The following is a 22,559-nucleotide window of genomic DNA, read 5'->3' as shown; positions in this document are numbered from 1 at the left end:
GGAATGTTTCAATCCATAGTAAGACATATTTAAGCTCTCTTAAATTTAGCCTCAAATTCCATTCCTTCGCGTATTTAAACTCCTCTCAAACCTCAACTTATTTCTCAAGAAAAAACAAGGGTCAAACTAACTGCCAAAATGCAAGCTAAAGCAGAGAAAGTCACAGTCAAGTTTAGAACTTTGGATGTGAGCCACACAGCTTTTACACTCGGACCCCACTTGGTGATGGTGAACCTGCATCTTCTCGTCTGTCCTAGGTTGGTTCATCTCTTCCCTTAGCTGTGGGCAAGATTCAAAATGCCTTAAAATATTGTATCTGATCCGTTAACCCAATTAGAGGCCTTCCTTCATTCTCTTATCTTTCCCTCTTAATTTAATCTCTATCTCCGAGTTTCTCCAAAAGTAATTGATTTGAATCACACCCAACTGGGTTGGTTTCCCGATTCGGCAAATGGCTTTGCTGAGTCCTCGGTTGCACAGATTCCGCCTAACCAAGCTCCACCATGCCTCCGCCTCCAAACCCACCAAGACAAACGACCTCACTGTCTCAAGAAAAAGCCGATGCTGCTCCGCCATAGCTATTGATGCTCCTTCTTCTTTAACGGATGCTGCGGGAATCAGATGGGGTTCCACTACTCTGCAAGGCTTGCGCGAAGAAATGGAGGACGATGCTGTTGTGCGATCTGATGGTCTTAATGGCTTCTCGTTTGCTGCAGTTTTCGACGGCCATGGCGGCTATTCCTCCGTCAAGTTCCTCAGGTGGGAAAAACAGGGCATCATGGGGTGAAATCTTTAGGCCTTAAGATTTTTGAAGTCCATTTATGGATATATCAAATTGTAGAGTGGAGGCCTTAACGCATCATTGATTTCTCCGTAATTCTGATGTTTGGCTTTAGTATAAATGCCGAAAATAAATAATATGCATGACACAAAAACGATTGTTGGACAAATGTCTAACAATTACTTTCCATATCATGAAAGTGAAGTGAACGTATGATTAGAGTGATAAAAGTTGAGATGGGTTTGTGTTATAATATGGACATCTTAAATGTGACCATTTTGGATTTTTTGTAGAAACACTGCCTTTGACAAATGTATTGTTGATGCATATTAGGGAGGAGCTGTATAAAGACTGTGTAGCAGCTTTACAAGGTGGCCTGCTGTTGAATGGAGGGGATTTTGAAGTGATAAAAGCGGCTTTGGAGAAGGCTTTTGATGATACTGATAAAAGATTACTGCTTTTGTAAGTGACAGATCCAGTTTTCCAGTTGGTTATGTTATATGATCTCAATGCAATTCTCTATTTGACGTAATGCCGCTCAACTTTTAAAGGCTTGAGGCAGCTGGGGAGGAAGATGAATCTGGTTCCACTGCAACTGTTGCATTCATACGAAACGATGTGCTGTTCATTTCACATGTTGGCGATTCATGCGTGGTAAGCACTGATCTGGTGATCTTCATATCATTTGCAAAGCTCCTTCTGTATTCCAATCATGTTTTTAAAGCTTGTAGGATAGGGAACTTGTTCAAGTCACCGACTTCATTTTCTAGTATGTTTTATAAGAAAGGAACATTGTAAAATATAATAAAAAACACATCCAGGGACATAAAAAAGATCTTATAAATTCATAGCCGATTTGTTCATGTAGGTTTTGTCACGTTCCGGAGGAGCACAGGTGTTGACTACTTCTCATCGGCCTTACGGAAACAACAGCACTTCACTGCAAGAAATTAGAAGAATTAGAGAAGCAGGTGGATGGGTGTGTGTTTCTCTTGAAATTGGCTGCATGTTTCAGTCTGCTTTCTTAGTCTCTGACACGTTGAAATGAATACTCTCAATATCATTTATCTAAAGCTCTAATTCTTCTTTGATGCATTAAAATTTAGATACTCATTACAGCTTTTGGTGTTTTTAGATTTCTAACGGAAGAATCTGTGGGGACATCTCTGTATCTCGTGCATTTGGTGACATACGATTCAAGTCAAAGAAAAACGAGTTCGGTCCTTTTACTCTATTCTAATATTCTCCAGCTTAAGAATATTTATTTTTACAGAGCCAATAATATTGTACTTATACTGATTACCACATGCCTCTCCTGATGGCTTATTCAATATAAAAGTATGCTACAGAAGGGAGTTCAAGAAGGCAGATGGTCTGAAAAATTTGTTTCTCGGTAGGTATGCTTTATGATTCCTCACCTCTCATTATTATTTCATTTTTCGATACTAATTGTATAGTGTTTGGCTTGTTTTACTCACTACTGTTTGCTAGATCTTTTTAGTCAATTATTCCAAATGCTAATCGACTTTATGAGGCAGTTTGACCATAGATAATTTTACCTATCAGTGTACAGTTCAATGGAGACTTGGTTACTTCATTACCAGAAATTTTTCAAGTTACTCTCGGATCAAATGTCGAGTTTATACTGATAGCGTCGGACGGTCTATTGGATTACATGAACAGGTCCGTTGGAACTTATTTTTCCCCCAGCAGTTTGGATTGAATTTTTATATTCTGAAGTTAATTTTTCAGACTCTTCATCAACTTTGATCTAGACAGACTAAATAACTGCCGTTTTGGGTTTTATTTCAGTTCCGATGCAGTTAAGTTTGTTCGGAATCACCTCAGACAGAACGGCGATGTTCAGGTGATCACATAAAGCACCGCATCTGTCTGGCATCTGCTTATGGTTCAACTTCTAACTTCTCATGTACTTTGATTTTTAATTTCAGCTAGCTTGTGAAGCCCTCGCTCAAGCAGCCTTGGTACTACTGCATGGTCAATTTGATTTATTTGAAAGCTTCCAATTAGAAGAATCTGCTTTTTAGTTCTATTGAATCAAATGTTATTTTGTATCCTGCAGGAAAATGGGTCACAAGACAATATCAGCATTATCATGGCTGATTTAGGGTGAGTATCTTGCTTATTTCCAAATGCATAGAATGAACAAAATTTATCCTGATTTAAACTAACTGGCGATGCAGGCGGACAGATTGGAAGAATTTGCCCCTTAAGCAAGACAATGTCATATTCGAACTGGCTCAAGCTTTCGCAACGATCGGGGTAGTTTCTTTCGGTATTTGGTGGGCATCCTCTATTTTCACTCTTTAAAGTTGTTGTCTCTCACTATTGTATAACCAGGTTCATCTTCCATACTTGTCATCTGTAAAGTGTAATTGAATAGTTATACAATGTATCACATCTTACCACTGCTAGTTTAGACAACTTAACATGCCCTCACAAGAGTTGCAGAATTCTTCTTTCCCATGTGGTTTGGGTCGATTGAACTGTCATTCTTCAGGAAATGTAATGCCTTAACTATCATGCCTGTAAAACTACACACAAACTTTTTGGTTCACATTCTACACCTTCCATCAAGATTCACAACTTTTCAATTTGAAGGTCTTATTTTGTCCATGAGGAACCTTACCAGGAGAGTTTACATCTTTCATCAGAAGTTTACACATGTTTTCAAGACAATCCAACATTCTGGTACGAACTCAAACGTTTTACTTATGTCTTGTTGTCTTGGCGGGAAGGTTAAGTCTATGAATTCCATTGTTCAGATTGGTTGGTTGGATTGTTTAGAGCAGCACTGTGTTGACTACGACATTCTGATCATCAGTGGTTATTTTGATTTTGATCATCAGTGGTTATTTTGATTTTCCAAACAAAATTGAGAGATCAGATAGCCATTCTCATGGTAACAGGGAAACGGAACGACACGCCAGTATCTGGTTTGAATCTTTAAACACAGCTAGTCTACTGCCTAAATATTAGTTGCCATTTTCATTTCAAACAGTCCCCATCAAGATTGGCCTTCATAATAAATGCAATTTCAGAAATTGTGCCATGCTATTTTCTTTCTGTTTCTTTTCTTTCTGCATATGGTTATCATATATTGTTTGAAATTAAGACCATAGAGTTATTTTGAGGTTACATATCTATTGCTGAAGATGACGTTTGATTCCTTTCTCATATGCTAGGACGGATGATATTTGCATTTTTTTTTTCTCTGATATTAACAAACATTCAAACCCTAGAACCAAACCGACTATTTATATTCTTACCACAAACAGAGTTGCACCATGAAACTCGCTTGCATTCCTACTACCTCAACACTAACAGACCCATTTCTTTATCATTATTTGGTTCAAGGAAACACAGGAATCACGAGTCCTACCTATGGCTTCCCGGTGCCAGGTTTCGGAGGCTCGTGCTTACGGTTAGGTACAGGATCCTCGTAATCTAGTCTCTCAATCATCAAAAACTTCTTAGTCACTGATTGGAATCCATCCTTCATGAAAGAAAAGATTTCTGTTAGATAACCTAGACAAAGTAAGTAGAACTTCCAGAGGTTAAAATTTGCCTCTTAGTGAAAATTACTCGCAGGGAAGAATTCTTCGTTCTCCATATCAGATTTCTGAAAATATATGAAACCCATCAAAATTCTAGATTACGAATTAGGAATATCGCGATGTTGAAAACATCATGTTTGATACTTATATAATCTTTGGATCTCTCGTAGCAGGGCAGTTGTTGAAGAGAAAAGTAAATAGCTTTCAAACACGAAAAAGTAAATATTCAACAATTTCTCCACAGATCTGCTATGCTTTACAGTACCTTGTGAGGAGAGTGATGAAGACTCATCTGAGTGTTGAAATCCCCAAACTCTTCTGCAACTGTAATGGAAAGATGGAAAGAGAGGAGGTTGGTTATATTTGTGTAAGCTATGGGGTATTGAACAAAAATTTTCTCACCTGAAGAGAAGGAAGAGAGGAAGAGGAGGAGGAGGAGGAGGAGGAGGATAGGTAGAAGAAAGGTAGAGGTTTTGGAAGCCATGGGCGATGTTTCTGCGTCTTCAAACTTCATGTATAGAGAAAACCATGGCTTTTAAAGGTGCAGTGAGCAGTGAGTGGAAACTGGAAATGAATGGTTTAGGTCAGTTGCATGCATGAGTTTTGTGCTGCTTGCCTGCCTTTCATCAGAGACAGAGTCAACTCCAACCCTTTTTTTTCCTTCTATTAATGTTTGGATGAAAAGCATTAAGTTTAAGTTGATTCATACTTACCAGTTACCAGTCCACTGAAACATGATTAAACGCATTAATTTTAGCAGACACAACACATGAAGTCAACTACAAGCTTTTACATTAATGGCTGAGAAGGACAAACCAAGTACATGCATGTGGACTCCATCAAACAAACAGCCATTAATATGCACGTACTCGGTTTGTGGTTATTAATAATTAATTTTTACAATTGTTGACTAAAACTGTCCTTTTATAATCATTAAAAATAAAACAATAAAATTAGTAACATAAAGGATCCAAGTGCATTGTAGATTTCAAATTCAAGTTCATTGAGGGTAATGAGCAAAGAGCCTCCATTCAAGGGAGTTTGAAGCAAAAAGCTTCAATGCAAGGGAGTTACATAAAACTTATCATCCAATTGGACAAAAGAGAATTCGCTGGAGTAGTATGCTTGAGACTTGAGAGGAGAATTGAAGCATCACTTGGAAGAACTGTTTGAATGCTGATAGTTGATAGAAGATAAGCGCAAAAAGTTTCTAACGAACTCACAAAAAATGAAGATATGTTGTTGAGATTCTAGATTTCTCCTGGGTACACCACCATTGAGGGGAGATAGTCATGGAGCATTCTTTGTTGGAGGTGTTGATAGCTTTATGGCTAAGTTCCCAAACAAATATGTCTATCGTCTATGCACTTGCGGATACTCTTTAACTTCAACTTGTGTCTAACATAGGTTGGCCGATGTGTAGAATATAGCTTGGTGGAGAAAATTTATCTTTGTTGAATCTTCTTATCTAATTCTCCTGATCATCCAGATAGTCGATGATCTTTGATGCTAACACATGACAAATTGCCTCCAACACCTTCTTATCTGATTCTCCTGATCATTCAGATAGTTGATGATCTTTGATGCTAACACATGACAAATTCCCTCCAACACCATGGATGGTGAGCCCCCGTGGGAAGGACTTTTTCTCATTCCACAAAATGCATATTTTCATTTAAACATTTTAGATATCTAAAATTTAAATAATATTTAAAAAAAAAACTTCTCGGTTTAAAAAGGATGAACATATATAATATCATTTTCTCTAAAAAATGTTGAAGGTGCTTGTCCAATTTTAAAGATGACACCATAGAAAAATTCAAAGAAAAAGTATAATTGTGTCTATGAAAACAATACTTTTAAGTGTTAGAAAAAAGATGATGCTTTGATTTTAGAAAAATAAAGGATGTAATAAAAAATTAAAGGGTAAATAAATGTGAATTAAACAAAAAGGGAAAAGGGGAATAGAAAGTTTATCCTCCATAGCCCCTTTTACTTGGTATATATTATACAGTAAATACCAGACTTCAAAATTTGAAGAAAAAAGGATGCTGAATGTTACAAAATCTTGATTTTGGGTGGCGGATGTTTATCTTTTAGTAAAATCCCAACCCATCAAACGAAATCTAAAATCTAAGCTTAAAATTACAAAATGAAAAACAAGGCATCAAAGTTCATCATGGTAATCGTCTTCATAGTCGCCATTGCGACCTTCATATACCGAGTTGTAGAAAACATACTCATGATTAAGCATCTCATCAAGTGATAAGTAGCCATCTTTGTTATCATCAGCCTGCAGTATTGATTCACAAAATCAGCTAATTTCTTCATCATGTTTGATCTCTTCATCTTTTCAGATCAGCTACTATTACCTCATATATCAAATGACTTGTGTAATGTTGGGCATAAGACAGTTCTCCAGGATGAAGATACTGGAACAATGGCCTCAACTCTTCCACTGACAGTAACCTACACAGCATTGTTTGATATTGAAAACACCACACAAATTGGGATTAAGGGAAAAAAAAAATGGCTCTTCGACATAAAACAAATGCATACTCATCCTCGTCAAGATCAAGCTCATCAAACTTCTCTTCGGCTGTCGGTACATCATCCCCTTGAGTTTCAAATTCAATGTAGCTCTTGTATATGTCAAATACATGGTGGAGGAATTCATCAAAATTGAGTTTTCCATCTCTGTCATAGTCCATGCGCCTGCATATTAAACAGAAGCTGATGCTTTGGTTCACATGCAGATGAGAAAAAGTTTATAGCTTTTGACTATGTGGAATAATTACTTCATTTTCTCTCGCAAGAGCCAATTTTGTATCCGGTAATTGCTGCTATCTTCTGGGTGCAGGAAACTGCAGGACAGAAAGATCTCATTCCATTCTTGTCAGGAAACACGTGTTTCATCAAATTAACTACAATTCTAGTCTGTGTACTCTCATTTTTAACATTTTCATCTATGTAATTTCATTGTTTCATTTTAATCACAATACTTTTATAGACATATCCATTTAGTCTTTATGGTTAATTATCCAGTTAAATAATGATTGAGAAAAAGAGCTAAAACATGGAACCTGACTTCACACCTTTGATAGGTTAAATCGTGACATATAACGCAATAGTCCATGTAGCATCATGCTAGCTTCTACAACAATTTATTGTTACTATTTAACTGGATAATTAACAGTAGAAACTGAATTGAAACATTTACATGGGTAAAGGCAAAAATGATACAGATGAAACTACAAGAAACAGAAGGCTAAAAATAGTAAAGTACACTGTTTTTTTTCTGGGAGGGAAGATGGCACATACTCTTTCAGTTCTTCAAAATTTAGTAATCCATTTGGGTCTGTATCAGCATTTGTGAATTGCCTTTTCCACCATCCAGCTTCTCCATGCGCCGTTCCTCTCTTTGCTGTTTCATAATGTTCAGTAGTTTCAATCACAATCCCAAAATGTGTTTGGCTACCATGAAAACAGAGTAATGAAGGGAAGAAAATAATAATAGACTCTCCAGGTTCTCCATATTCCATCACATTTGTTTTTATCTATCATTATTATCAGTAACATTTCAACCTAAAAATTATCAAATTTCCAGGAAATTGTGGACAGAAAATTGAATGTCTACAACGAACTTTCCTAGCTATCAAAAGAAAATAAGGCCATCAAAGGCATACCAATATCTTCCTCTGTAAACTGTGGCAGATATTCGCGGAATGAAATGGCGCCATCTCCATTCTTGTCATGGAAGTCCAACTCTTTCCGTGTCCTGTAATTCAATCTCTGCACGGCTTGTTCAATAATCCAATCGCTCAACTCCTCGTAACTGATAACACCGTCTTTTGGCGAGTGGTCCAGCAAAGGAAACAACACGAGCAGCCTCAACGAAATTTTCAATCTACCTTCATCGTAGTAATCTTTGTAAGCATCGGGAACCTGATTGGCCGTGGTAGTTCTTTGCCCACTAATGGCGTTTCGTCCCCTGCCAGATCCATGTTCCTCTGCGTATCTTTCCATTTCTTCAACAAGAGGATCAAAAGTAGGGGCTCGTAATTTGTAACCTAGGCGACGAGTTAGTTCTTGATGGTTCCGATCGGGGGAATTGGACGGATAAAATACGAAGAAGAAGGCGAAGGCGGTGATTAGAAAAAGATAAACCACCGCCCTCCCCATTTTCTGGCGCCGATAAAGATTTGTTCAGGAAAAGATAGAAACCCAGGAAGGGGTCGAATGCATGTCGAAGTTTGTTTTCAATTTGGAGGGATTTGCAATGATCTTGGAGGGAAAAAGGGTTATCAACAGAAACCATTGACGAAATTGTAGAGAAAATGGCCGGGGCTACGGCTGGGGAAGACGGTGAACGGAGTACCGTTCGCTCAGCTTACAATATTAGACAATGGCGAAATCAATCGTGAGGCCGGGAGATCTTCCACAGGCATTGATTCCAAAATAGCTCGCAAGATTCCTACTTATAAGATACATTATCAACAATCTCAGAAAACTTGGATCATTTTTATACTTCTTTTTCAACTGCTTAACCATGGGGGAACCTTTAATTATTTGATAAAAGTACAAATAAATTATATTTCATACCGATGTGAGTTGAGCAGAGCTCAATCGACAACTCATTGGAATATATCATTGATTAAAAGATTGATGTTGGAATCTAACATATAAATTAATCAACAATCTCATAGATTTAGATCAAATTTATACATTTTTTTATTTTTTGAGAAATAGATTAACTTTATACTTGGTTCAAAGATGGCTTGATCCAGATCAAAGTAAAGAACATAATACAGACAGGAAATTTAGAGTTCTGAATTCTTCTCTGAACGTTGAAAGCTGTATAAAGCTATCCAAAATCCAAGACCCAAAAGTCCTTTTCTTTTTCTCGATCTCCAAATTTCAACAATAATCCATTGAAAACTAAAAGATGAGATTTCTGTCTACCTACCTTCAAATAATGAAAGTAAAAAAGATGAAGGCTTAAAGGTTGGATCCCGAGATAGTTTTAGCGAATGATTATGATATGGTCAAAAAATTATTAGGAGAATGGGAACAATCTTCCATATCGAGTAGCATCTCATTCTCTGTTGATGCGATACTTTTTGAGTGAAACCAAAAGTAAAATAATGTAAATTTAGGTTAAAGTAGACCATTGTGAAAATTATTGGGAAGAAAGGTAAAAGATTAGTTACCAAAAGGGCTCCATTTCTGCAACATTTCTTGCCCAAATGAGCATCGCAGAAGCAAGCACCAGTAGCATCCATATAGATATTATAGAGAGAGAGAAATGGTGCATTAATTTCCAATATTTGCATCTGCTGCTCTGTTTGGAATACTCATTTGAGCAAGAAACATTGCAGAGAGGATAATCAATTTCTTCACATCTCTTTCTCTCTCTGTGTCTGCAACATAACTTGAAGCAGAAGAAGCATGTGGTTTCATATAAATAGAAATCAGAGAGGTGGAGAAGTGAAGTGGAAGGACAAGTAGTTGCAGGGAAATTACCAAAAGAACATGAAGCTAGAGAATGGTGACAAAAGTGGATCTGCCTATGCCAACCACTGGTAATTAAGCTGAGGTTCCTTTTACAAGTCAGAGCTCAGAGTCAGAACCATGCGTGTCTTACATAAGAACAACAACCTATTTCTCTCAGAAGACCCAATTATTTTTTGCATAGGATTCCTTCATATTGTTATGGCTTTGTGCATTTAAGAACTAAGAAAGTGTTAAGAAAAACACTCAATTTGCCACTTGACTGTTGGGTGAGAAAAAGGACAGTGATCTGTCTGAAAGGGAATTTCTGGTGCTGTGGTGGAAATGGAATGACAGCTCAAAATGGTACAAAACCCAACAAACTTTCTCTTATACTTGAAAATGCATTTCATTTGTTGATGTGGAAATGGTCATTTTTCTTTTAATACTGAATTCTGTATCAAAGAATCTCATGGATTTGTGTTGGTATAATTTTATAGGATGTTATGTTATGGGAAGGAATTAGTGATTCAATGCAAAGATAGATTTTGCCTTCATTGTTTATGAGACATTAATTAAATTTGATATTTAATTTGTAATATAGTTAGGCAGAAAATATGGTGGGTGTGACATTTGTTAGGTATGAGCTATGGAAGAGTTGGTGGGAGCGTAAGACGAAAACTAATTTGATAAAAAAAAAAAATTATTAATTTTTTTTATGATATGTAAGATTCTATTCTAACTAATGGTTACGGAAAATGGAATATTAAAAACAAAAGAAGGCCTAAAGTTTAAAACTGTTCATAATAAAACAAACTTGTAAAAATAGGAAATACCGATCGTTCAAAGTTCAAACCCAAAAAATAATAATGCGCACCCGGGGAATCGAACCCCGGTCAGTACCGTGGGAGGGTACTATGATACCACTACACTAGATGCGCTTTTTCGAACACGTCTCTCTAAAACAACAATTTAGGTTTAGAAGAAAGAGACGAGACTGGATGGAACATTCAGATCGATAATCAAAAGACAACACACGAGCTCTTGCTCAAATAGTCACATTGTACACCTGAAGAGAGAAAACTAAGCCTCTAAAACAACAAAAGCAAAAACATAAAATTTTCTCCCTACATGAAGGAAGTTATATTTGACGATCGGCAGACTCAAGAGCAAAGAAACAATGAACATTATGGGTACACATCATTAGTTGGCGATACAATAAAATAGTTAAAACAGAAACTTAACTGTGACAACATACATTGCTTTCAACAGAAGTTAGAGCTGAGTTTTCTCTTTTTGACTATGTATTACTTACCAAAATCATCAAGTTGATTTGTTTATACAATAGTTATACTAAAAATGCCGAAACCATCAAGTTGTTTATACAATATATATAGGAAAATATAGAAAACTATATTGAAATCCAAATCATCGACATCCCAATTCCGCTCTTCCTTCAGGACCAATAGTTGGATTTACACAAAGTTTCTGGAGATCGATGTAGCCTATGATAGTGTCCTCAAAAACTGCATCTTGCAATTGAGCATCATCAAAGGTTGACCCCGACAGTACCGTGTTCTTAAACAAAGCTCCTTGGAGATTGGCCTTCCCAAAATTTACCCTGTCTAGGACCGCATTTGAGAAATCAGCACCTGCAATATGCTATGTCATTATGATATTGGAGCCATATTAAGAATTATTTTCGGGAGTCTTGGAGTCCTTAAAATAAAACAAGTAATGTTGAACGTTTTTTTTTTAGCAAATGTGCTATGTATATGAGTTTTTTCCATATAGTTTAGTGGTGTGAGATCCCAACTGACCAACTTAGGATTCAATTAAGGTATTCAAAGAAAACTTACTAGGTCAATACACATAGAACAACAAGAATTGACACGTTTTACTTCAACTTGCTAATATGATCATGACACTTTTCATCATTCTACTTCAATGTGTTTTTGGCTTACAATTGATTAACGTGAAGCACATGAAGAGAGCATAGTTTGAAACATATTTCTGTGTTCCATCTAAGTTAAAAATGAAAATGAGACCATCCATACACCTAAAGAATTTTGGAGTCTATGGCACATTCTATAAACTAGCATGTGTTGAAGAACCTAGGTGAACATTGTCTATGAACCATATCAAGTATAGGTAGCATAGTTCGAAAACTAGGTCACTGTGTAAAATGATAGTCCTCCTTTGGTGAGTAGTTCACACTAGAATATGAGAAGTTCGTCGACAACCCACTTTGTTTTGTCTTTTGAGGGTGGGGGAGGATAGAGAGAATCTTACCCTTGAAGCTGGCTCCAACAGCATAAGCTTTTGACATCACCACTTCAGACAGGTCTGCACCATCAAACTTAGCATCTGACATCAATGCAGCAGCAAGAGATTTCCCTTTCAACTGGTTTTTTTCATTTGTGTAGTCACAGAAACGAAGATCAATTGGCTTGTCATAGACACCATTTGCTTGACCAATTGTGTTGCCAACATAAGCACGCTCGCATCGATTGGGTTCTGTTGACAATGGAGGCAGCCTCTGCAAGTTCCAGATACTATGAGATAAACAAGCTTCTTTCTCAAAGTTAAATATATGAGTTGTTTGACGGTTGCCACAGAAAGTGAATGACATTTGTCAATCATGACTATAAAAGGAAGAACATAACAAAAAGAGAAGAAAACAGAGCACCTGAAGTAAGATGAACTGCATGTAAAAAGAGAGAATGGTAAAGTAGATAACTGAATTTCAGTTAGTTACTGGAGAATATTACAAGACAGCCTATCAGAAGAAGCATTATAATTATGGTATTGTAGAAAAGATAGAAAAGGGATGGGGGCCAGAATGATAGGGAGGGAATAGGAAGATAGAAAAGTAGGATTCCAACCCAAATTACAGACTTGATCCCCCAAAAAACTAGGTTTTACATGTCAATCTTAAATTTAAATGCAAAATTGTGAGTTTGGAATGACTTCGAGAATGTTGCTCATGTACCCAAAAATCATTATAAATTTTGAATGGTGTTCCATCATTCAAAACTAAAAGTCACGCCAATACATTATAAATGGTTGAAATTTTATCTATGGTACTAACTCTACGAAGCGCAAAATTATATATCAATACAAAATGCACAAACCCCAAATTGATCGACTAAATTAAGGGCAGGAAGGTGAAAAAAGTCACAGATGCGGCTATAAATTATTCATTGCGTTAAACCATGTGGCTGGAGAATGGTGACGTGCAATCACCTGATTAGCCGCAATCACAGGAGAGGTATTTGTCAAAGCCCACACAGCAAGAAGACCGCAAGCTACAGTACCAATACGATTGCAGGGTGACAAGCTCTCTTTTGGTTGTGCCCCTTCCCCAGTAGCTGCAGTTGGACGCATAAAAACGCTTCTTTCATCAGCTAATGAAATGGTCTAGCGGGCGAGGCTCCACTAAAATTTAAAATGACTCATAATGCTTGAATATATAGATTCAACTAATGTCCACTTCACATGATTTTCCTTTCCCCCTACTTGGAGAAGAGTTCAAATTGTATTCGGTTGTTACCACATTTTTGGGTATGCAGAAACGGGAAGCTTTACCAATTTTTGAGCTAATTCAATGCATTAGCCAATTTGCACAACTAGCAGCCTGATCCAAACAATATGATAGGCATCAATAGCCAAGCCAGAGACCAAGAGAGAGAGACTGCTACTTCTCCCCAGATTGTTGTGCAGTTTACCCTTAAAAATGGAACTCGGTGTAGAAATTGTTCGAGTAAATCAATCATCAATGCATGAAACTAGAGTTTTAGAACAAAAAAGGTAAAGGTTGAGATGGTTTGAACTCCAAGAAGAGAGAGAAGAAAGACTAACCACAGCAGCTGAAACGGGCGAGCGAACGGGGAAATGGAGATATAAGCTGTCGGCGTTTTGCAGAGTAGAATCTGCGGGAGAAACCATTTTGAGAGAGTGGAGCTGATAAAGTGGCCATTTACAACAGATGAATTTCTTCTCCCTCGCTCGCTCTCTCTTTCTCTGCCCGACTTATCCGTTCTGCGATGTTGGGGATGTGATCTTCATGACGTGGTAGTACACGTAGGATTCTGGCTTGGAAGGTGGATATACCTAAAATTTAATATTTTGCCGGTAAAAATAGAACTATTTCAAATATATATAAATATGATTTAGAAAATGGATTAACTGCTTAGTATTGGTCAACGAAAAAAGTCAAATCCGGACGGGACTCCGTATAAATAAAATAACCCGAAGTTCACGTTTGATGTTATTCTTCTGCTTTCCTTTATATGGATCCCCAGAACGGCCGGGCCTTAAAAATCCATATTGTCTCTTCCATCGACTCTCCGGAGTTCGGTCAGCTAACTCAGGCGCTGACTTGCTCTAAGCTTATTGGACTCGACGCTGAGTGGAAGCCTTTACGGACTCCGAATCAGCCATCCCCATTTCCCAGAGTTTCGCTTCTCCAGATCGCTTGCCAATTCGACTCGGACGAGGGGAATGATTCGCTGGTTTTTCTGCTCGACCTGCTGTCGATTCCTTTATCTTCGGTTTGGGATTTGTTGAGGGACGTGTTTGTTTCACCGGATGTTTTGAAATTGGGTTTTCGATTTAAGCAAGATTTAGTTTACTTGTCCACAACTTTCTGCTCCTATGGCGGTGTCTCTGGGTTTGATCGTGTAAGTGTTTAACTTTCGGATTAAAATTCTATCCCATTTCGTGGTATAGCTCATATTTAATTTGAGTTGCGTACTTCAGCTTTGGCGAAGCTCCCAGCATTAACATAATATTCTAAGTTTTCTACTTCAACATATTTTTGTAGATTGAACCCTTTATCGATATTACGAGCATATACACTCATCTTCAACATAAGCAAAATGGAAGAAAGATGCACAAGCAAACTAAGAGTCTCGCAGCCATCTGCAGTGAAGTACTGGGATTTTCTCTTTCGAAGGTTTGGCCATTACACTTCCCTATGTCACTAGTTTTACGTTCACCAATCACCAACATACTTCAGATTACTTTTATTATCTTTTTTCTTTTCAATGAATGTAAGCTGCTATTGTATTTCATACACTTTCAATGCGTAGTCTTGCATGCCAATTCAGTGATGTCCTATAACGAATTTAACTGCAGCTGTTCTAGGTTGTTTTGGTAGTATTTTAGAGCTTTCTCTTAAATCTTCCCGATGAGTTAAGGCTCTTTCTCAAGTCCATAAGTGGAAGTACTTCTGTACTAATTTTTAATCTTGGTTTGTATCTTCTTTAGGAACTTCAATGTAGTGATTGGTCATGTCGTCCCCTCACAGAAGAGCAGATAGCTTATGCAGCCATGGATGCCCACTGCTTGCTCGAAATATTTAATATCTTCTACTCCAAGGTTCTAAAAGAAGGTCTGTCGTATCTGAACCTTGGGGTTGCTAGAACCAATTTTAGAATTCTGTTGATCCCTAAATACTACTATCTATAAGAAAACATTATAGAAAATTATTTCTTTAGTTTCTATGTTAATATTCCCAGTGAGCTAAGAGGACTTTTAACTCCGGCAAAACTAATGTAGGAAGACAATGTTTGTGCCTTTCATTATTATTTCACTCAATGGACTTCTTATTAGTAGTGCTTTACTCCTTTTTTCAAGAAAATGAAATTAACAGTCTTTTGCTCGTTGGCTCCAAATCGTATCAACAGATATCAGTTGTCTAGAACATTTTCTTGTGCATACAAGCTCCATAACTACTGGTGATCATGCCTTATATTTTATTGTTTCTATGATTAAACAACTTTTTCTGTTCATTGCCTTTGAAGTTTGCAAATTTGAGTGCCAAAGCTTGTTAAATCCTTCCATGTTCTTGGGCCGTTGACCATTTACATTATGTAAAAGGAGCCAGATAGAAGTTTCACATTATTTAGGATATTAAACAATTTATTTTATTTGCAAACCTTTGTACTTGTTAGAATACCATTGTGATCAAAATTATTCTTCTGAAAGTTTTGGGCTAGCTCATGCAAGTCATTTTCATGATGCTGTAGTAATTAATAACGTTAGTATGCAATTTCTTGATGCAGTTGGTTGTTTTCTAAAGATGAAAAAACCATTAGATTGGTTATGTCTTAACTAGATAATGCTGAACAGTTAGTCAGGTCTTCCACCTAAACGCCAAGGTGGCCAGAAATCAGCTTGGGTATCCAATTCTAAAGTTATATATCAGACTTAATTAAAATAATAATAGTGAAAAACTTTGGGGAGCTGGGAAGAGAAATGGCCCACATTAGATATAATGTGCAGCACACGTGGTGTATTACTTCTCAATTAAAAAAATGGAAATGTTAATTGAAGCACTTAGCTAAGAATTTATCATAGATGATAATCGTAGTCATTACATGTTCTTTTATATAAATTTTCATTATGAGTTGAATTCTCAACTATCCTATTGGTTATGAAATTTTTAATTTTTAATTTCAATATCCAGGGGATCTGTTGAAGAATGTTTCTGCAGTGCCTTCTTCTGAAATGAATACTGGGTTGAAAATGATTCTGGAAAACCAAGATATGCATGAGAAGATATTGAGGATCAAAATTTCTGAAGCCTCAAACATTGTCAGAGCTACTGCATCTGATTTTCCACAAAGTATAGCTACTCTAAGGGAAAATTGTTCTACATCGTCGAGTATAAACTTTAGGCCTATGGATGAAGATCTTCTGAAAATTGTCAGGAAATATGGTGAAAAAATTATTTTGAAAGATTCAGACAAAAAGCCCAGGACCTCCAAAAGAAAAGGCAAGAGATCATCGACTTTGAAAGTGGTCTGCAATGAAAAACAATTAGTATACGTTGAAGGCCTCCCACCATGGGATTTGTCCTTTGGGGGTGACGGATGCCCTAAATTTCTATGTGATGTAATGGTAAATATTTAGGTTTCTCCTTTTTTCCTGAAGCTTGTTGGTCTTTTTTTCTTAAATTTAACGCAAGGTTGCACATGTCAAGAAGAAACTAAAGAATAGTGTCCTCATATTTCTTGGAGATCAGTCAAATTCTGAATCCCTCAATACTCCGCTTCTTGTAAAAAGTGTTCTACTGTTAATCTCTTTGGTAGGCTAAATTTTAAGGGACAAGAACAAGTCTAATGGATGACAAGTGTTCACTCAGGTTGAAGGTTTGGCAAAACATCTACGCTGTGTTGGGATTGATGCTGCAGTTCCATTTTCCAAAAAGCCGGACTCCAGGTACTATAATGTTAACAGATTTATTTTGCATATTTTGGTCGATTTCATTTGTTAGTTATCTATGTAGGCATTGTATTGTAATTCTTTTTCATATGTAGGGAATTAATTGATCAAGCATGCAAGGAGAAGAGAGTACTTCTGACAAGGGATGCTAAGCTGCTGAGACATGAGCATTTGCTGTCCAATCAAATATACAGAGTTAAAAGTCTTCTAAAGAATGAACAGTTACTCGAGGTAGAGATGCAAGTTAATTATAATTATGAGCTATGGAAAATCAAAAGTACTAATTATCAACAATGGACTGGTCCTGGTGGAGAGTTTGGAAACAATTTTGAGAGATAACTAAGCCTCTTGAATGTTTCTTAAATTCTTGAACTACCTTCTTTCAACATTAGTACAGCGCATCACCATGACTTTTATGTCAAATTGCGGGTTCCTATTACCCTTCAGTTCAAATATGGTGGAGATTTACTGGTTGGAAGAATTTTGGGGATGGGAATGCTATAAGAACTTTTAATGGGATCAATGGAATTATGAAGATATGATCAGAGCCTTGGGAGTATCTATGCCTAAGCAGTCTAGTTTTGAAAGTCTATATTTCTTGTTGCAAATCATGACTTTTATTATATCACTTTCTGATTGGATGGTAGATATATTTTACCCTTGTAATGAATAGACACTCTCGTATTGCATTGTTAATTTAGTCTTGCACTGAAAAACAAAATCAGTTCTCCAGTTAGGTCATTTTGCAGATATAGGAGGCTCATGATTCTGAGGCCTCTCTCTCAATCAAAGTGGTAATGCAATTTTATAATACCTGTTATTTAAATCTGTTGTAGGTTATTGAAACATTCAATTTGAAAATTAGTGAGGATCAGCTGATGTCTAGATGTACCAAATGCAATGGTAGATTTATTCAAAAGCCCCTTACAACAGAGGAGGCTGTGCAGGCAGCGAAGGGTTTCCAAAGAATTCCTAACTGTTTGTTTGACAAGAATTTAGAGTTCTGGCAGTGCATGGACTGTCACCAACTATACTGGGAGGTAACATTCTATCTGAAGTGCCCTTTCCTGCAATGAGAAAAACTTTTGGGCGGGGAGGTCTTCATTCACTAAGAAATTATTCGTAATAGACTTTTTTGGGTTTAACATTATCCGTATGCATTACCAGCTGAAAAAAAATATTGGATTTGCACATAAAGGGACCAATTGAGGCAAAAAAGAATAAACATGATGATGAAGTAGAAGAGTGATTTAGCTTACTTGTTTGACTTATTTAAGACCCTAGTATTAATGTCTCACCTGATAAAGAGGTCACTTTAAATTCTTCAGTTGCACCCTACTCTTTTGTTGCATTTAGAAGTTTAAAGGGTGTACTCGAAGCTCAGCTTCAATATGTACTAGGAAAATTTGTATTTGAAGTATTGGCATTCTGATCATATATTGTGGCCTACGTGTTCTGGTATAACTGATGAGGTCTTTTGAATTTTTACAGGGCACACAATATCACAATGCAGTCCAGAAGTTTATTGATGTTTGCAAGTTGAATGACTAGCTTATAGTGTATGATCATGATGAGCAACTAATCTAAGCAATTTTCTATTAAGCAATATCTACCCCTCAGCTTCATCATTCAGTATATGACCAAACTTTACACCTCTTGGCTATAGAGACATTGAGTATTCTACCAATTCAACTCCTCCCGGTGCAAAGATAAGGTGCTGACAATGAGGATCCAATGCCTGGTTTTCTGGTAATTTGTGGTGGAAAAAATTTGGAGCATGTGTTTTTCTTTTCTAGTTGCAATTTTTCATGCCTTGTTCGAATTATTTATGTTATTACTTTAATTTTTCTTGATGTTATTGATTGGCTTTTCAACTTTCTTCACTGGGATCTCACTTTTCATTAGTTCTTGATAGTGAAGGTTGCATAGCATATACATTGCATATTACAGAAGGCGTTCGAGAGACCTTACTTTTTTGACTAAGCCCAAATACCACAGCCTGCACATTGCCTAGAATCTCTTCCTTTTGGAAAAGAAAATAGCTCTTCATTTCCTAATTCCTATAAAAGCGAAAATTTACTATTTTTTCTTCATTTGTTGTACACAAAGAATGTAAGAGAAGATGATTGCCTCTAATGTTTATGAAGCTGAATCATGAAAGCACATAGTTTTAACTTCATCGGTCTGCTTTTTCTACATTAATCAGAGTCTACAAGTTGGAAAGGCCTGATTATGATTTAAAAGGTGGGGTAATCTTTCATTTTCAATGGCTGATTTTCAGCACCTGATGAAGTGGGAAAACTTAAAGCTGAAGTTTAAATCCTAGTCAATGGTTGATTCTTGAAAGGGCCCCACATGATAATTGTGCTCAGTGGGTTGGCCCATCTATGCTTGATTTTGGACTACACAGTCTCTGTCTTGTAAAAATTGCAATGTTTATAAGAGGAATGGCTTCTGGGTTGAGGCAGAGGAGGAGGGCAAATAGTTGCGCAAAGCTTTCTTGTGTGAGTGTCTTTTTACTCTGTCGAATGTTGCTCATATCCTGCAACTAAAATCTCTGCCATGAAAAAGACCATTGACCTTTGTCACAGCCAATCCCATGAACATTTGTTCATCTTCTAAAGTTTTGCATGCTTTTTATTTTTGCAACTCTCATCAGATATTGACATTATTACTTTTATGATTGTCTAATGTCACCTTATGTGCGTGGACGTGCCTCCAAAATTATACCGTGACAAATACATAACCTATGGTATGAAAATTGATTATATTCAACTCAGGCTACCGATCTCGCTCTTGGTTTGGTTTTAGTTATTTAGACGGTGGAATAATGAGTGCAAACAACAATCATAACTAATAAGGGACATGCTTACGGTGCTTGGATGTGAAATAATAAATACCAAAAAAAAAAAAAATAGACGAGTCAAATTCTTTAGAATTAATTTATTGCATGATCAAATGTAGATAAAAATAAAAACCATGCAAGGTTTCTACTCTTGTACTCAGATGAATGCAAGCATATATATATAACACCAAAAAGAAATTATTTCCAATGAAATTAAAAACAGTTCTAGAACATAGGATAAGCATATTATGATAGAGAAAGGTCACTAGAGACAATAATAACAACACTCCATTCACATACTCTCTCTCTCGCTTTCTCCCACATTTTTTTTCTAAATAATTGAATGTGGCCGCTACAACATAATTGTCTTCTAACAATCATTGAATCTAGGTGCAAAATTTGTTTGCTAATTCACCTAAGTTCAAAATACAATTTTTTTTATTATCAACTTTTATATACAAAATTGTCAATCACATTGTTAGTATCAAAGTTTTAAATGTCGATATTGATTGAAATGTTAATAAACCGTAAAAACTATTTCAATTAACATAGCATTTCATCATTTCTAAATAACTTAAGATAATTAATGTTAATATTATATCTATATTAGTGAGATCGTGTTGATATTTTTCATATCTTATTAATTTTTTGTAATATTATAGAAATATCGATTTATCTTCGTGTCGTCGAACTCGAACTCATGGACATATGTGTATGAATACTTGATACTTTGGTATAGCATAATTTCTCCAGTCTCTCTCATAATCTTCTCTCTCCTATTACTGTTGGCCGACACATAAAGACCACCACAAAGGCAAGGTTGGATCTTGGTTTTGGACCATCTGCGAGAAATAAAGAAAGAAAGTGGTGTGCGCCTCTCCTTCATAACTCCAACAACTTCATTCTTCCAAAACAATGGATTCTTCTTCTCCCTGGCCACAGCCACAGGTATGGCTAACCCTTCTCTCTCTCTCTGTCTCACAAGTATTATTCCATCTTCTGGTGAATTTTTTCTCTGTTGGGTCTTGACATTTTTTCCTCAAATCAGTTTTATTAATGAATAGTGAAAAGGAAGCAGCTTTAGAATTAGTAATTGGTGATGAGTGATGGCATGCAGGTTGTGGCCAAAAGAAGCATGGAGGAGGAGTCAGAGGAAGAGGGGAAAAGGGCAGTTTTGGAAAGAAAATTAGCAAAGGTTTTAAACTGCCCGAGATGCAACTCCAACAACACAAAGTTCTGCTATTACAACAATTACAGCCTGTCTCAGCCAAGATACTTCTGCAAGTCTTGTAGGAGATATTGGACAGCTGGTGGGTCTCTCAGAAATATTCCAGTGGGTGGTGCCTCCAGGAAGAACAAAAGGCCTGCACCTAATTTCTCATCACCATTGAAGAACAAGACTAATCACCCCACGGCCATTATTAATGATCATAATAATAAAACTTCTTCTTCTTCTTCTTCTCCTTCTTCTACTTCTTCTTCTTGTGGTTGGTTGTTATCTGATCGTGTGGAGCTGATTCCTTTCATGCCCATGCCTGCTGCTGCTCCACAGCCCAGTTCCCTGTGCAGCACTGCAGCTGATTATAACCCTTCAAGGAATAATACTATGAATGGGTTTGATGACGATGAAGGTGGATCAGCTGATGAGCAGGCCGCAAGGAGTTTGTTTAGTGTGGAGGAGTTGAAGCAACTTCCAGTTCCAACCATTATCAACGATCAGAATGGAGGGAAATTGGGGGATGTGGCTGGTTTTTGGAATGGGATTTTTGGGGGTGCCACAGGCTCATGGCCATGACCAAACACAAACTAAGAAGGTGAATATATATGTAAAATTGGGTGATTTCATAATCTCACATTATATTTTTAGTCAAAAACCAAGTGAATTTTCTTTGTTTTTAAGATGAAAAAAAAAAACTGAAATGGGTCGCTAAAATTCTAAAAACTGAAATGGGTCAGTTTTTAAATTTCATGTTCTGATTTTCAATAGACGGGAGATGCACATATGGTTAGCTCAATTTCTTGTTGTTCCTCCTTGATTATGTGTTGTATTTGTGTTTTGGGATCTTTGTTTCTATATTGGTACCTTGGAGCTTCATTTTCACTTGGATTGAAGGGATTGCTATACAAAAACAGTTGAATTTGTAGGGGAAAAAGGCAAAGTAAAAGGAGAAAATCCTCCTACTAATTAATTATGTACTTTTGCTCTCTACCTAGCTATATCTACTTTTGTAGAAGAATTGTATAACTATTGTATCATATGAATCTTTGCAACTGGTGTTGGGTTTCCAATTTTTTATGGGATTTTTAAAATCACCATTCTATAGCTCTCACTCTCTCTAGGAAAATATATGATTAAATAAATAATAGAGCAATTTAGCAGATATAAACAATGTGGTTTTCTATGTGAAGATATTATCATGAAACGAGAAGAAAACTACTTGTATTCCTTTGTTTGGTAGTAGAAATTCTTAACCAAATGATCTTCAACTGCAGTGGAAATCATCTCATTTTGAAAATTATTTCCACATATGGATGAAAATAATAGTATCGATACAAGTTAATTACCATCGAGTTAAATTCATGTTGACGTGTTAACTCTCTTAACACTAGATTATATATTTGAAATAAGAGTTTA

The 22,559-nt window shown here is 36.5% G+C and overlaps 5 protein-coding genes, 1 long non-coding RNA gene and 1 other non-coding gene across 11 annotated transcripts; 3 read left to right on the top strand and 4 right to left on the bottom strand.

Moving 5' to 3' along the window:
- The first annotated feature begins 213 nt into the window (after window positions 1–213).
- TAP38 (thylakoid-associated phosphatase 38) lies at window positions 214–3,396 on the top strand. 2 transcript variants are annotated; one of them, XM_022285325.2, is made up of 11 exons: window positions 232–759; window positions 1,115–1,243; window positions 1,333–1,435; window positions 1,650–1,760; window positions 1,917–1,996; window positions 2,121–2,174; window positions 2,348–2,464; window positions 2,594–2,648; window positions 2,734–2,766; window positions 2,865–2,911; window positions 2,986–3,396. In XM_022285325.2, exons 1-11 carry the CDS (start codon window positions 452–454, stop codon window positions 3,110–3,112), a joined length of 1,164 nt encoding a protein of 387 aa, XP_022141017.1. In that variant the 5' UTR covers window positions 232–451; the 3' UTR covers window positions 3,113–3,396. The 2 variants fall into 2 exon arrangements, 1 of the variants encoding a protein (XP_022141017.1); XR_002601439.2 differs by lacking the exon at window positions 2,734–2,766 and having other exon boundaries at window positions 214–759; window positions 2,594–2,690; window positions 2,986–3,079.
- A 441-nt stretch (window positions 3,397–3,837) lies between these two features.
- On the bottom strand, window positions 3,838–4,902 carry LOC148208355 (uncharacterized). Its single transcript, XR_015788483.1, has 3 exons — window positions 4,762–4,902; window positions 4,625–4,683; window positions 3,838–4,298 (listed from the first exon to the last, which is right to left on the bottom strand). It is a non-coding gene; the product is annotated as an uncharacterized LOC148208355 (long non-coding RNA).
- Window positions 4,903–5,334: 432 nt separating this feature from the next.
- Window positions 5,335–10,055, bottom strand: LOC111011736 (Calcium-binding EF hand family protein). 2 transcript variants are annotated; one of them, XM_088119038.1, is made up of 7 exons: window positions 9,570–10,055; window positions 8,046–8,833; window positions 7,681–7,783; window positions 7,158–7,223; window positions 6,919–7,074; window positions 6,732–6,828; window positions 5,335–6,652 (listed from the first exon to the last, which is right to left on the bottom strand). In XM_088119038.1, the coding sequence occupies exons 2-7, from the start codon at window positions 8,539–8,541 to the stop codon at window positions 6,527–6,529; spliced, it is 1,044 nt and encodes a 347-aa protein (XP_087975164.1). In that variant the 5' UTR covers window positions 8,542–8,833; window positions 9,570–10,055; the 3' UTR covers window positions 5,335–6,526. The 2 variants fall into 2 exon arrangements, with proteins under 2 accessions (XP_087975164.1, XP_022141310.1); XM_022285618.2 differs by having other exon boundaries at window positions 8,046–9,790; window positions 9,883–10,055.
- A 664-nt stretch (window positions 10,056–10,719) lies between these two features.
- TRNAG-CCC (transfer RNA glycine (anticodon CCC)) lies at window positions 10,720–10,790 on the bottom strand. Its single transcript has one exon. It is a non-coding gene; the product is annotated as a tRNA-Gly (tRNA).
- A 322-nt stretch (window positions 10,791–11,112) lies between these two features.
- LOC111011411 (Tetratricopeptide repeat (TPR)-like superfamily protein) lies at window positions 11,113–13,915 on the bottom strand. The gene is made up of 4 exons (XM_022285149.2): window positions 13,711–13,915; window positions 13,096–13,220; window positions 12,142–12,388; window positions 11,113–11,501 (listed from the first exon to the last, which is right to left on the bottom strand). The coding sequence occupies exons 1-4, from the start codon at window positions 13,826–13,828 to the stop codon at window positions 11,278–11,280; spliced, it is 714 nt and encodes a 237-aa protein (XP_022140841.1). The 5' UTR covers window positions 13,829–13,915; the 3' UTR covers window positions 11,113–11,277.
- Window positions 13,916–14,118: 203 nt separating this feature from the next.
- Window positions 14,119–19,342, top strand: LOC111011668 (3'-5' exonuclease domain-containing protein). Of its 2 annotated transcripts, XR_015788394.1 has the most exons (9): window positions 14,119–14,531; window positions 14,675–14,806; window positions 15,121–15,244; window positions 16,322–16,755; window positions 17,000–17,076; window positions 17,175–17,310; window positions 17,916–18,119; window positions 18,571–18,828; window positions 18,995–19,342. XR_015788394.1 is itself a non-coding variant. In XM_022285523.2 (8 exons), exons 1-8 carry the CDS (start codon window positions 14,142–14,144, stop codon window positions 18,628–18,630), a joined length of 1,557 nt encoding a protein of 518 aa, XP_022141215.1. In that variant the 5' UTR covers window positions 14,127–14,141; the 3' UTR covers window positions 18,631–18,962. The 2 variants fall into 2 exon arrangements, 1 of the variants encoding a protein (XP_022141215.1); XM_022285523.2 differs by lacking the exon at window positions 18,995–19,342 and having other exon boundaries at window positions 14,127–14,531; window positions 18,571–18,962.
- A 1,372-nt stretch (window positions 19,343–20,714) lies between these two features.
- On the top strand, window positions 20,715–22,213 carry LOC111011440 (uncharacterized). 2 transcript variants are annotated; one of them, XM_022285194.2, is made up of 2 exons: window positions 20,715–20,872; window positions 21,042–22,213. In XM_022285194.2, the coding sequence occupies exons 1-2, from the start codon at window positions 20,840–20,842 to the stop codon at window positions 21,717–21,719; spliced, it is 711 nt and encodes a 236-aa protein (XP_022140886.1). In that variant the 5' UTR covers window positions 20,715–20,839; the 3' UTR covers window positions 21,720–22,213. The 2 variants fall into 2 exon arrangements, with proteins under 2 accessions (XP_022140886.1, XP_087973866.1); XM_088117740.1 differs by having other exon boundaries at window positions 20,725–20,872; window positions 20,973–22,213.
- The last annotated feature ends 346 nt before the right edge of the window (window positions 22,214–22,559 follow it).

This window comes from Momordica charantia, assembly GCF_013281855.1.
Source record: "Momordica charantia cultivar OHB3-1 chromosome 10 unlocalized genomic scaffold, Mcharantia_2.0 BLBB01000010.1, whole genome shotgun sequence".
Lineage (NCBI taxonomy): Eukaryota > Viridiplantae > Streptophyta > Magnoliopsida > Cucurbitales > Cucurbitaceae > Momordica > Momordica charantia.
The sequence above is the reverse complement of the archived record's forward strand: the minus strand, read 5'-3'. Positions and strand labels throughout refer to the sequence as shown.

Coding starts and splice junctions, on each gene's coding strand:
- TAP38 (XM_022285325.2), top strand. CDS start 452: ATGGCTTTGCTGAGTCCTCGGTTGCACAGATTCCGCCTAACCAAGCTC. Junction 1,244..1,332: donor GATAAAAGATTACTGCTTTT/GTAAGTGACAGA, acceptor CAACTTTTAAAG/GCTTGAGGCAGCTGGGGAGG. Junction 1,436..1,649: donor ATGTTGGCGATTCATGCGTG/GTAAGCACTGAT, acceptor TTGTTCATGTAG/GTTTTGTCACGTTCCGGAGG.
- LOC111011736 (XM_088119038.1), bottom strand. CDS start 8,541: ATGGGGAGGGCGGTGGTTTATCTTTTTCTAATCACCGCCTTCGCCTTC. Junction 6,829..6,918: donor CTTGATCTTGACGAGGATGA/GTATGCATTTGT, acceptor AATGCTGTGTAG/GTTACTGTCAGTGGAAGAGT. Junction 6,653..6,731: donor CAAGTCATTTGATATATGAG/GTAATAGTAGCT, acceptor TCAATACTGCAG/GCTGATGATAACAAAGATGG.
- LOC111011411 (XM_022285149.2), bottom strand. CDS start 13,828: ATGGCCACTTTATCAGCTCCACTCTCTCAAAATGGTTTCTCCCGCAGA. Junction 13,221..13,710: donor CGCCCGTTTCAGCTGCTGTG/GTTAGTCTTTCT, acceptor GTCCAACTGCAG/CTACTGGGGAAGGGGCACAA. Junction 12,389..13,095: donor CTGTGATTGCGGCTAATCAG/GTGATTGCACGT, acceptor TGGAACTTGCAG/AGGCTGCCTCCATTGTCAAC.
- LOC111011668 (XM_022285523.2), top strand. CDS start 14,142: ATGGATCCCCAGAACGGCCGGGCCTTAAAAATCCATATTGTCTCTTCC. Junction 15,245..16,321: donor CTCCAAGGTTCTAAAAGAAG/GTCTGTCGTATC, acceptor TTCAATATCCAG/GGGATCTGTTGAAGAATGTT. Junction 17,077..17,174: donor TCCAAAAAGCCGGACTCCAG/GTACTATAATGT, acceptor TTTCATATGTAG/GGAATTAATTGATCAAGCAT.
- LOC111011440 (XM_022285194.2), top strand. CDS start 20,840: ATGGATTCTTCTTCTCCCTGGCCACAGCCACAG. Junction 20,873..21,041: donor CTCCCTGGCCACAGCCACAG/GTATGGCTAACC, acceptor GATGGCATGCAG/GTTGTGGCCAAAAGAAGCAT.